The 12,199-nt window shown below is 34.6% G+C and overlaps 1 protein-coding gene across 1 annotated transcript; it reads right to left on the reverse strand.

Annotated features, from left to right (window-relative positions):
• Positions 1–10,238: 10,238 nt before the first annotated feature.
• On the reverse strand, positions 10,239–12,131 carry LOC117912293 (2-oxoglutarate-dependent dioxygenase DAO-like). The gene is made up of 3 exons (XM_034826828.1): positions 11,763–12,131; positions 10,725–11,040; positions 10,239–10,619 (listed from the first exon to the last, which is right to left on the reverse strand). The coding sequence occupies exons 1-3, from the start codon at positions 12,092–12,094 to the stop codon at positions 10,371–10,373; spliced, it is 897 nt and encodes a 298-aa protein (XP_034682719.1). The 5' UTR covers positions 12,095–12,131; the 3' UTR covers positions 10,239–10,370.
• Positions 12,132–12,199: the final 68 nt, after the last annotated feature.

Raw genomic sequence — 12,199 nt, forward strand, 5'->3', positions numbered from 1 at the left:
TGGAATTTTGATTCTAAGAACTCTAAATGAATTTTTGAAATGGATTTTTAAAGGGATCTTTTGAGAATAGTGTTATGTTTTAAAAATGAAAGAAATTAATTTGAAAACAATAAAACGTATGAATCAAATACCAAGCAAAACAAAAGAGAACAAAATCACAAAGTAGAATTTTTGACAACCGAGAAAATTGAAGTGGTGAGATTGGAGGCCAATCTTCACTATTTTCCGATAGCCTCCAAAAATTGAATTTGACAAAGGATGACCAAAGTGATAAACCGAAACCTTAGATCTTACAAGCACTGAATCTTTAACAACATTTAATCTTAAGATAAACTTAATCAAGCACTAAATATTATGTGACCTTTAAAATAGTACAAACGATACGTATCAACTAATATTGATGATTTGGAGTCATAAATTTAATCGACTAACTAAACAAATGAATAATAAAAAAAATAAAAATAAAAAAAACAAACACATAAAATAAATAAAATTAATCAAAAACTAAAATGAACTATTTTTAAACACAAAATGACAACATGGGGATAGATTAAACTAATATCCTACAATTTGAAAGCATAGAATTAATAGAAAAATGGAATTAAAAAATCTTAACATAAACTAAACAATATGAAACCAATCGAATTAATTAAAACTCTAAAGAATATCAACTAAAGCAGGATCAATCAAAACTAAAATAATTTTTTTTTCTTTATTTATTTTAAAACATGAAAATATCAACGCGGAATGAAATAAATTAACCAACTTAAATTCTAAAATTAATAAACTAAAAGAATGAATCATGAATTAAATTTAACAACCTTTAGATATGAAAAGATGTGACATGGAATCAATTGAACTAATAAACTGAATTTTAATAACATCTAAACTAAAAGATAAATTAAAACTAAACTAAAAGAAATTATGAACTTCCTAATTGAGAAAAAATAATAATAGTAATAATGCTAATCAAAATTCTAAATTTTAAACCATCATCATGAATTGCCCAAACTCTTAAAAAAATCCTAACCTTTCCATTATCAACAAAAATTGCCTAAACCAATATTTAAAAAATCTAATTAGTCAAACTAAGAATAATAAATTGTAACTACATTAAACAAAAATCATAATCTTCAAGCTAGAATAATGAATCAATAATAATTAATTTATTTAGATAAGAAAAAAAAAATTAAAGATTGACATCTAAGCTAAACATGAATTTACAATAAAATTTTAAAATACAACGATTGAATGGGAATAGTTTTAAAACTAATAAATTGTCACCAGGAAATATATTGATATTAGAAATAATTAAACTAAATAGATAAAACTCTAAAACAATCATGCATTGAACTGAATATTTCATGAATCAAAATTGAAATAGGAAGAATAAATTCACCTTTTTCGAAACGTGTAGGTCACTTTCCACTAGTAGGATTTCTATTTTTTTTTATTTTAAAAGAATCATTGCCAATGATGCATGGTGTGGTGGGCTGCCCATGCACTGTAGCTGAAGACTTCTTCTTGGTGGTCTTTGAAGCTTAGGAGCACGGCTGAATGTTTCCTTTCTTCCTATAGTGCAGCTGCTCCGGAAGTCTTCTCAACAGTGCGGCTGATTTAGAAATTGTCCTCTCAATGGTGCGGCTGTTCCGGAAATCCTCATCTCAATGGTGCGACTGCACCCTCTCACATTCCAGAAAATAATCTTGCTCCTCTCACCAGGATTCCCCTTAGTGCGGCTGCTGATCTCCTTCCCGTTTGGTGTCACCCTCTCTTCTGATGTATGCTGAAAGTGTCCCAAGAATGGTGCAGTTGGTTGTTCTTGCTTCTTCAAAGGCGTCAGACTCTCTTATGCGTGCTGAAAGCGTCCCAAGTATGGTGTGGCTTGTCGTTCTTCCTTCCCCAATCTGATGATGAGAAAAAAAAAATATCTCTCAATCTAGTGATCGGAAAAAAAATATCTCTCAATCTCGTGATCAGAAAAATCTCTCCTCTTTGCACAGCAGCCCGCTCCCTTCCTCAATCCGGTGATGAGAAAAAAACTATCTCTCAATCCGGTGATCAGAAAAAAAATCTCTCCCCTCCTTCATCACGCTTCCCTCCTTTTTTTGCATGTGAGTTGACTTTTATTTCCATCTCTCTAAATTCCTCCTACTCTCTTTCTTGCAAAATACAGTATGTCTATTCAATATGCCACCTCAATTCTTCCTAAAATATATCATCTTTTTTCCTTTTCCGTTTAAAATATGCTTTGACCCGAAACACTACTGAAACCTCCTTCCATCATCACGTGATTCTTTTTCCAAAAGACAAATTACATTACCGTCTTTGCTGCTCATCATTTATTTTTTCATACATAATCTGAATCTTCCCCATAACATGGCTCCATTCATTTTTTCCATATGTCTACTCTTGGAACCAATATGGTAGCTACCCACTCCGAGCTTCACATCATAGGCACTTTCTTATCTTTCTATTGGTGGACTTCCTACAAAATTTCAAAGTTAATAGAGTAATAGTAATAATAATAATAATAATAATAATAATAATAATAATAATAATAATAATAATAATAATAATGAAAACGTTTAAACAAAATTATTAAATTAAACTAAATAAGTAAAGACAAGTATTATGGAAAAGTGATAAAATAATAGGAAAATAAAATAAATAAAGAAATATACAAAATAATAAATAAAATAAAATAAACAAGAATATAAAGGTAAAAAAAAAAAGTCAAGCAATGTGATTTTACAAAAAGGAGTCTTGCAAGTCATACAAGTCATGCAACCATGTAAACCATGCCCATGCAAAAAAATGATCTAAATGGGCCTAAGGTGCCTAAATGGGCCTAGAATGCCTAAATTGGCCTAAGGTTACCTAAATGGTCCTAGGGTGCCTAAGTGGGCCTAGGGTGCCCTAAAGCTATCCTAAAAAAAGCAAGAAAAACCTAAGTCTAAGTTAGGGCTGCCAAGGGTCACAATAAGGGGTCAGATAATCCATCAACCAAAGTCTCCGAGGTGGCTTAGAAAAGATAGGCTACACGAGTATTAATGGGCCACCAGGGAAATGCTATAAATAACATGTGCGAGGAAGACAAAATAGAGGGTCTACAGGGGTATGCAATCCCATCCCTGTTATAAAGTTAAAATTAAAATCCCATCCCCGGCCCGGCCTGGCCTGGGTATTTGTTGTCGGGGCGAGGTTGGGCTGGAGTTATTGATGAAACCAAATAGTTGTAATATATCTTTTTTAAAATGACACCAGGTCCCACTATTCCGTTAACGGTTAGATACGAATCATAAAAAGTAAATTACATGTACTCCTTAGATTATAATACTCAGCAAGTAAAATATGCTAATCTTGCAAAAAAAATTCAACTCATACAAAGCAAACATTAATCTGAAACTTAATCAGTTTCACACTAACAAACCACATATGTAAAGAAATATTTGAATCTGGACTCATGATCCTGGAAACAATATAAAATTGTACATCTACAACAAGCTTGAAAAAAAAGTTATCTATTAAGACAACAAACTAAAAAAAAAGTTAAGACAACAAACTCCTCTGCACTTTTGCATTGGCTACTAATCTCAGCCCTTCTCTGCACTTTTGCTTCTCCTTCAGCCTCGATGCCATCCAATTTCAATAACTGCCTCATGAGCAACTTTGTTAAGACAACAAACTCCTTGCCCTCAACAGTAGTCCCATTATTCACAGTTGCTTCTAAGGCAAACCACCTACAAGATAAAGCATCTCAAATCAGCATCCATGATCAAAGATCAAATGGTTGTAGGGGACAAATAGAACCACCTTTTCCAAGAGCTTATCAACTTCTGCTTTTACTTCAGCGACAGATTTACATGCCTTTGATATATCATCACTTCTTCTCGCCTCTTTAAGTTTTCTCTCTTTGCTTGCCATTTCCTCCAAGAGTAACAACTTTGATCTATCCTTCACCCCTACCTGTTGCAAACACTCCTGATCATCTATCTTCTTTCCCCTTAAAAAAAGAGTCTTTGGTCTTTGGGCTCCAAACCAGTTTCTTGGACAAGACGCTTCTTCAGATCCCCTTCCATTAGAAGAACCATAAGCAAATATGCATCAATTTCAATGAACATAAAACACAATTCATTGGAAAATTATTTTGAAGAACAAGAAAGCATTACATTATTATTCCATCACCATAAACCCAAAAAGTGACAAGAAAATCTCAACCCTCCCAATAACAGATAAATTTGAAAAATAAACCTCAATAATTAAGTTTCAAAACAACCTAAAAAGCTCTCGTAGGCTAGCATATCCACAAATGGGCAAAATCAACTCCAAATCCATTTAATCAATAGTCAAAATATTTGGTTATTTCCCATCCCGTCCCAAACCATCTTCAAAAACTCAATTCTAAGCCTAAAACTTTCCCTCCATAAAGGCAAAAACATGAGCTAAAGACTCCTCACCTGCAATATAGGAGGCTCATTGACCATCTTCCTCCTACACGAGCTATAAGCCAAACCGAAGCAGGCAACTGGTCAATGCATTGGAGAACAAAGATAGATGGTAGGAGAGCTAGCCCAGGTGGACAGAGCAATCTAAGCAGAATTCCAATGGAGAATAGGGTGGGTAATAGGCTTGACAGGCCAAACCCAGTTCCCAAACCTCCCTTAAAGAAACAACAAAGGAAGCACAAACTAAAAAAATAAGATTAGTGTTAATAATTCAAGCTTGACAGGTTGTGAATGAGGAAAGAGACCGAGAAAAAGTTGGAGAAGTGTGTGTGTGTTTGTGTGGTGGAAGGAGAGGTGGTTTAGGCATATATTGTAATGTATTTGTCTAGTATATTTGTGTTGTGATGTACTAGAGAGCAAGATCAAGAGCTGGGGCCACCATGAGGTGTCAGAATATGATAATGGATCTCTCCCAAACGTGAGAATGTAGGCTTCTTCAGTATACTTTCCACACAAGAACTTCTTTTCAAAACACAAGTATCTCGATACCATTGGAAAATATCTCAATACTTACACATGACCTAAATTTGAAAGAGCCACAAACAACAACAAATATACTAAGAAGAACCATCCGTAGACCACCATTGTTTCCTGCCGCTTCCCATGACTGTTGAAGGGGATATTTTCCCTTAGATTATTCCGGCTAAATATCACAAAATTGAAAGCGAGTTAATGGCTTGGCAGTGATTAATAAAACAATTATAGGTAATGGGTGTGGAGACTGGTGAAAAGTAGCAACAAGGTAGGCTAAAAAGTCCTATAAGAATGAAAGTAGGACAATTCATGCAATAAATCATTTTCAAAATGAAGCAAATTCCTAAATCCTCTTTAACCAAGCTGGACTTAGAAAGCCTGTTAATGGCCTTTGGACTAGACTGACCAAACCCACTTCCCATAACACATGATTTCAATCTGAAATCAAAGACCTGGTTCATTTGAGAATTTGTACCTTCATTCTCAGGGCATTGTTGGCTTCAATTAGCATATGTTCCTGCACCCACAATTTTCTATCAAGGAGTCTACCTTGCAAGTCTTGAACTTGATTGAAAAACAGGCAATCTTAGTTACAACCATGGTAATCAACACCATATAAGACATCCCAAAATACAACATCCAAAATTAAAAGATATTCATAAGCTTAACAACATTGAAAAAAAAAAAGACATTACAAAGAAATTGTTAGCAAAAAAAAGATATGTCTCTAACATCATCTTAAGTAAAAAATCTAAAGCACAAGTAAATCATCATTTTCATCCATCATTGTGAGTTGGAGCTGTGAGTCATGAATTGATGAATCACCTAGTAAAAAAAAAACACCAAAAAAAATTAGAAAACTTTACTATATATTTTAATATAAAACAATTCATAAAATTGATAATTATGTAAATCGGTTACCTTCTTTTTCCTTCCATAACCAACTTTGAGCACACATTAAGGCCTCCAAAGTATCTGGATGAAGCCTACTGCGATGTTTTGATACCACCCTACCACCCATGCTAAAGGTTGACTCAGATGCAACTATAGATACCGGAATAGCATAGATATCACGAACAATCATCTGCAAAGTCGGATACTTTATACCATTTGTCTTCCACCAACTTAAAACATCAAAATTTGAAGTCCTTGGCAGAATAGACTCCTCTAAGTAATAATCTAACTCCGACTTCGTATGACTTTCTCCAATGGTACTATGAACAAATAAGTCAAACTTTGAAAGAGGATCTTGTTCATCATAGTTTAACTCCAAAATAGTTGAACCTGATGAAGTACCATAGGATGAAGTTTTTTGCCCCAACTTAGACTTTGATTAATACTCAGAAAGCAACTCATAACACATTCCACGGATTTTTTCTATCTCATTTGAAGCTTCAGACCCATACATTAGTGGAAAGTAAAACTCTGAAATCTTTATCTTGTATCTTAGGTCAAATATAGCTACTATTGTCATCACAATATAACACCCACTCCAATACTTATCAAACTTTTGCAACATACTTGATGCCATCGTTTTCACAACATCATTTGAGCATATCAACCAATCATACAATGCCTCTTTGATCTCACACACTTTGATGAAGAAAGTATTTGTAGTGGGATAATTTTGTCTTGAGAACAACTCTGTTATGTTGTAAAACAATTTCAATCTTCCACATATTTCCTTTGCCATATTCCATTTTTCCTCTGATGGCACAACCATGTAGTATTTTTCACGTTGCTTCAAACGTGGGATCTTTATATGTTATAGCAATTGATAACATCAAGTATGTGGAATTCCATCGTGTCTTACAATCAAGACTTAACTTCTTATTGCATGGAATACTCAATTGGCAAGCTGCATCTTCAAACTTTTCCATTCTTGATGGGTTGCTGACCAATATGTAACACTCTCATGAATTTTTTCAATTTCTACTTCAATGACATCCAAACCTTCCTTAACAATTAAGTTCAACACATGTGTCGTACATCGCATTTGAAAAAATTTTCCATTCAATAAGAGTGAATTGCTCGAAGATAATTTCTCCACTAAGATATTGATCATTCCATCATTACTTGAGCAATTATCCATAGTGATTGTAGATACTTTTCTATCCATATTCCAATCCAACAAGAAATCCATTAATACATCTAAAAGAACTTCTTTTGTATGTGGAGGAGACACATAAACAAACCTACATCAAGAAAAAAAAACATATCATTAACACAAACAATATCATTAAATGATCAAATAAAAAAACACTTTGGAAGTTAAAAAAAAAAAATAACATAACTAACCTTATAATATGATGTTGCAGTAACCAAGACTTATCAATGCAATGCACAATGATAGCCATGTAGCCTTTCTTTTGATTTGATATCCACATATCAGTTGTGATAGCAACTCTACTTTGAAGTTTCTCTAAGTAGCTAATCATCTTATCTTTCTCAACCTCATAAATCTTCATTAAATCACCCTTAATCGTATTGCGGGAAACCATCTTAAACAAGGGTTGGAGACTAGTAGCAAAATCTCTAAACCCCACATGGTCAATGATTGAAAGTGGGTACTCATGCAATATAATTGCATGTGCAAGCTTCTCTCTTGAGATTTCTTGATCAAAGGTAAAACCACCAGTTTGAACTTTTCCATGACCTTTTCTCTCTACTGCCAATAATTGTTGCCTAATATCAACATTTCTTCGTTTCATGCACCTATCTATGTGTATATGTAAATGTTTTGTCTCATTCCTTTATAGTGCTTACAAATAGCATAATCTTGTCCATCTTCTATGATTTTATCAAAATCATTCCAAACAATCAAAGTCAACTTTCTTCTTTTAGATCCCAATGTTCTATCAGTAGTTGAAGTATTGCTTGTAATTGGAGTTGAACCCGCACTTGGCATTAAAAAAATTTCCCCTTCTTTTGATGTCATTTTTCTTAATATGAAGTAAAGCTTATAAGTAAAACATTCAAACCCAATTTAATAACACTTCGTTACCACATATTAATTGGATGGATTTCACAGCTCTTTTCCGAGTGTTGCCCAAAAAAAAAAAAACAATGACTTACACAGGCACTCAAACTAAGCACCTTATGTATGTTATTTCTTGACTATTGGGGTTTGGGACTTGACAACTACTAGCTAGTAAGTTCCACATGAGCAACATGCTAAAATGAGAAAAAAAATTAGTAAAAAAACCACACCTTGTTGTCACCATATTATAGATCTGCAGTACGTTTGGACTCTCCAAATTTTATGATTAAGTAGTAATTACAATGATCCCAATAAGAAGGACAATCCCAAATATCCTCTCCAAATCTCTCATTTTTTTTCCCTAGAAACTGACAAAGAAACATCCCAAACCAAACAAATTAACATTCGAAAAAAATACCAAACGTTCAAGACACAAAAAACAAAACAAATAAATACAAATCAAAAAAGAATCATACCGGTTTGTAAATACGTGAAGATATGATTCCTATGGAGAAAATGGCAGTAACATAAACTGATGAGACTGCTAGTAGTTGTGAATATGAGATAAACAAGGATGAATCGAGAGGAGATAGAGGAAATAAGATTATTGAATGGATTTTCGGATGGACTATTTGATGGATTTCTGCATTGAGTGGGAGAAACAACCCTAGCGTCGAGAGGAACGAGAACCCTAAAACGAGAGAAGAAAAAGACCTGAAATGATAAGAGGAAGCAAATATTTATAGGTGGAGGGTAAAGTTGTAATTTCATATTCAGAGCGGGTCAAATTATTACTAAACTCGATCATGCCCCGAACTATATTCGGGTTTTAAAAAAAAAAAACTGAACCTGACCCATCCTCGATTTCTATGTTCCTAAACCCATTCTAATAAGGGCGGGTCGGGGCGGGTGACCCGAAAAACCCGCAAAATTGCCATTTCTATAAGGGAGTAAAGATGAATACTGGTAGGGTCCATTTCCATTTCCATATCCCAAAAAATTGTTGCCCTTTGTTTCACCCAAAAAACTCACTTGCATGCCCATCATCACCAAACCCCTTTTCATGCCAATAAAATCTTGCATTTTTCTTCCTATAAGAGCTTGCCTTTTTTTCAACCAATGGAGCTCATCTTTGGCCTTCAATTGTTACTTATAAATAATAGGCTTATGGAGATCATTTGAAAAGATTGAGAAAATTCCAACTACAAGAGTTGTACATAAAAGTGAAAAAAAAAAGTAGTGGATATCACACAGTGTGTGAGAGAAAAAATTAGTGCTCCAAAAAGAGAGTACTTAGTGATAAAATTGTGAGCATATCTTAGGGTGTGTGAAACTTTAAGTAAAGAAAATACTTGAATAATATTTTATCTCAATTCTATTATATAGTGAATTCTTTTCTCCACTTTATCCCATGGAGGTTTTCCTTATTTTGAGGGTTTTATCATGTAAATTAAGTGTTCCTTTCTTATACACTTTTATTTATGTGGATTGACACTATCACCCATTTATTCATTTAAATTTTTCAAGATTGGCATAGCCACTCAATTACTTATTTAAATTTCTTAAGGTTGGCATAGCTACTCAACTGTTTATTTAAATTTCTAAAAGTTGGCATAACCACCCAACTTGTCATTTAATTTCCGATGAATTGATATTGCCACCCAATTATTAATTGACAATTATCGTGGATTGGCAAAGCCACCAAAATAGGATTGGAGATTGATCTCTTAGAATAAACAATACTTGTCAAAAAATGGGAAAATTGGAAGGTTTGGGAGATGTTTGTTTTCTTAAATTTAAAATTAAATAGTGCTAATATTAAATTATTAGTTTTTTAAATATTTTATTTCTAGTAGATATTAAAAAAAATCAATATTTCATTTTTAGTATTCAGGAAAAAAAAATCAAATATCTTGATTTTTGTCTATTCAATAAAAATTTAATAAATAAGTAATAAACTAACAAAAAGTTAAAAAAAAAAAAAAAAAAAAAACCACAAACTATATGAAATCCGAAAACAAGTTGTTTTTTAACCACAAAAAAAAAAAAAAAATGGTAGTTTAAAAAACAAACAACTATATGCATTTGGAGAGGGTGCTGAAGTTTTCAACAAAGTGACCAAAGGTGAAAGGCAAAGGCGAAAGGAGTCTTTCATCAAATCCCTTAGGGAGGGGGCTACTGTTATGCTAGAATGCAGGATTTCTTTGTGCACTTCAAGCATGTATGGTGGTGTATCATGTGCCCCACTACTTTTTTGGTCCTGTTTCAAAAATCTCTTTTTGGCCATAAAAGAAGAGTAGAGATCTGTAAACATTCAAAACTAACCATGCTCCCAATTAATAATTTATTAAGCATAAAAACATCACCAAGGCAACACTGGAACAGTGGAACCCTCTTTTTCTTTTTGTCTAGGAGTCGACGCGCACAAGCGCCAGAGCTTCACCAGCCTGCAATTTGGTAGAGAGGCGGAGTTTTCTATAATCCTCATAGGTGACGGGAACAAAAAGGCGAGGGTGTTCGGAGTCCACCAGCTCCGGCGGGGCTTCCACTGCTGCATCCTTGGGCCCTAGCAGAAAAGAAGCAATTGACAATCGCACTGCTGCCTCCTTGCATTGTACCCTATGCTTCACGTTGCACAATCTTCCGTTGCTCCACACCTTCATTGCCACACCACCAAACGTGTTTCAGAACATGAACGTGAACGTGTAAGGAAAAACAACATTGAATTGAAATATTTTGAGAGCATTAGTTGATTTGCCAACCGTGGCAATGTCTCCCAGATTGACAAGGAGAGTCCCTGGCATGGGATCCACCGCAATAAATGCGCCAGACTTGTCCATCACTTCAAGGCCCCCTACATTTTCATCGTCCTGGAGTATGGTAAGGAAGCTGGAATCTGTGTGGATTTGGACGCCAGGGGAACCCACAGTTTCAGGAGTGAAGTTGTATTTGTTTATCCTAAACTGGCAGGGCCATTCCTTGAACAAATCGCCTCCTAACCCCATGGTTTCTGCCAGCTTGTTCCCGATATCCATGGCCAGCTCCTGCACTGCTTTGGCGTAGATCTTTATTGTCTCCCTGGTGGTAATTAAAACTCAAAAAGAGTTAACTTCATGGAACTACTGAATTAATTAATGGATATTAGAGTCCTTTTGGAAGGTTTTTGAAAACATTTGTGTATTATTTTAAGCAACTAAATTCTGTTTGAGATTGCTCACGACACTATTTAAAAAAAACAATTGAAGACTTAAAATTTGTTCTTAAAAAACATGTTTTCAGATCAAATTCTGAAAAAAACCAGTTTTATGTTCTGAAATAACAGTTTCCAAAGAGGGTTCAATTTCTTCCCAAACCAACAATCCCTTTCCCATCTCATGGGATTGGAAGGTGAGCAGTTTACTCTTTGCCTTTTAAGTGTTATACTAAGAGAATATGGTTTGAATCAAACACTGATTTATCATGGAAAAATTACTGAGAAAAAAAAAACAGAGGAAGAAGACAACTGAAAGGAGTTTGAAATTATTGTTTCTTCTTAAAAGCAGGGAATTTTTGCACAGGTTTCTTTAATTTAATAATTTTTCTTCTTGAACCAACTTGACCCTGTTTAGCGGACTCTCCACTGATTTCCGGTTAGATCTCTTGTGCTAAACAACCAAGAGAAAAAAAAATGCAGAATGCAAAAAGCAAAAGGGTGATTCTAATTCTAAGAACATGAAAAGAAAATTGAAGGAAAAATAATAGTAGAGAAGAAAATAAGAAACTATGAAGAAAACATTAGGAAAAAAAATAAAAAGAGAGACCTTTGGTGAGGAGAGGCATCTAACTGAGAACAAAATGCATCCACAGCCTGGTGGGAGGCCATGTCGTAGAGACCCAAGGCCTCGTAGAGAGGATTGACCTTGCTGGGTGCCATGTAGCCGCTGCCAGCTATCACGTCAGTGTTCCGGCATTTGATTTCCAGGGGAAGGTCAAGGAGAGATCCGACGACGGACTTCATTTCAGACAATAAAGATGGAGGGATGCTATGGTTAACAACTCTGAAACAACCCCATTCCTCGCATGCTTCTCTCAGCCTCCGGGATTGCCTAGGAAAGTCTTGCATATCAATCGACGGGATGTCGCCGGTGGCCATTTCCTTTGCTTCTCTCGTCTCATCTCCTTTCTGCTCTCCCCTGAATTTATACTCGACACTAGAGAGGCCGTCCTAGTTTGGGTTGTTCTTTTGTGGGGATACAAA

This window comes from Vitis riparia, chromosome 4 (assembly GCF_004353265.1).
Source record: "Vitis riparia cultivar Riparia Gloire de Montpellier isolate 1030 chromosome 4, EGFV_Vit.rip_1.0, whole genome shotgun sequence".
In the NCBI taxonomy this organism is placed as follows: Eukaryota; Viridiplantae; Streptophyta; class Magnoliopsida; order Vitales; family Vitaceae; genus Vitis; species Vitis riparia.

Coding starts and splice junctions, on each gene's coding strand:
- LOC117912293 (XM_034826828.1), bottom strand. CDS start 12,094: ATGGCCACCGGCGACATCCCGTCGATTGATATGCAAGACTTTCCTAGG. Junction 11,041..11,762: donor GATGCCTCTCCTCACCAAAG/GTCTCTCTTTTT, acceptor AATTACCACCAG/GGAGACAATAAAGATCTACG. Junction 10,620..10,724: donor ATCTGGGAGACATTGCCACG/GTTGGCAAATCA, acceptor GTGGCAATGAAG/GTGTGGAGCAACGGAAGATT.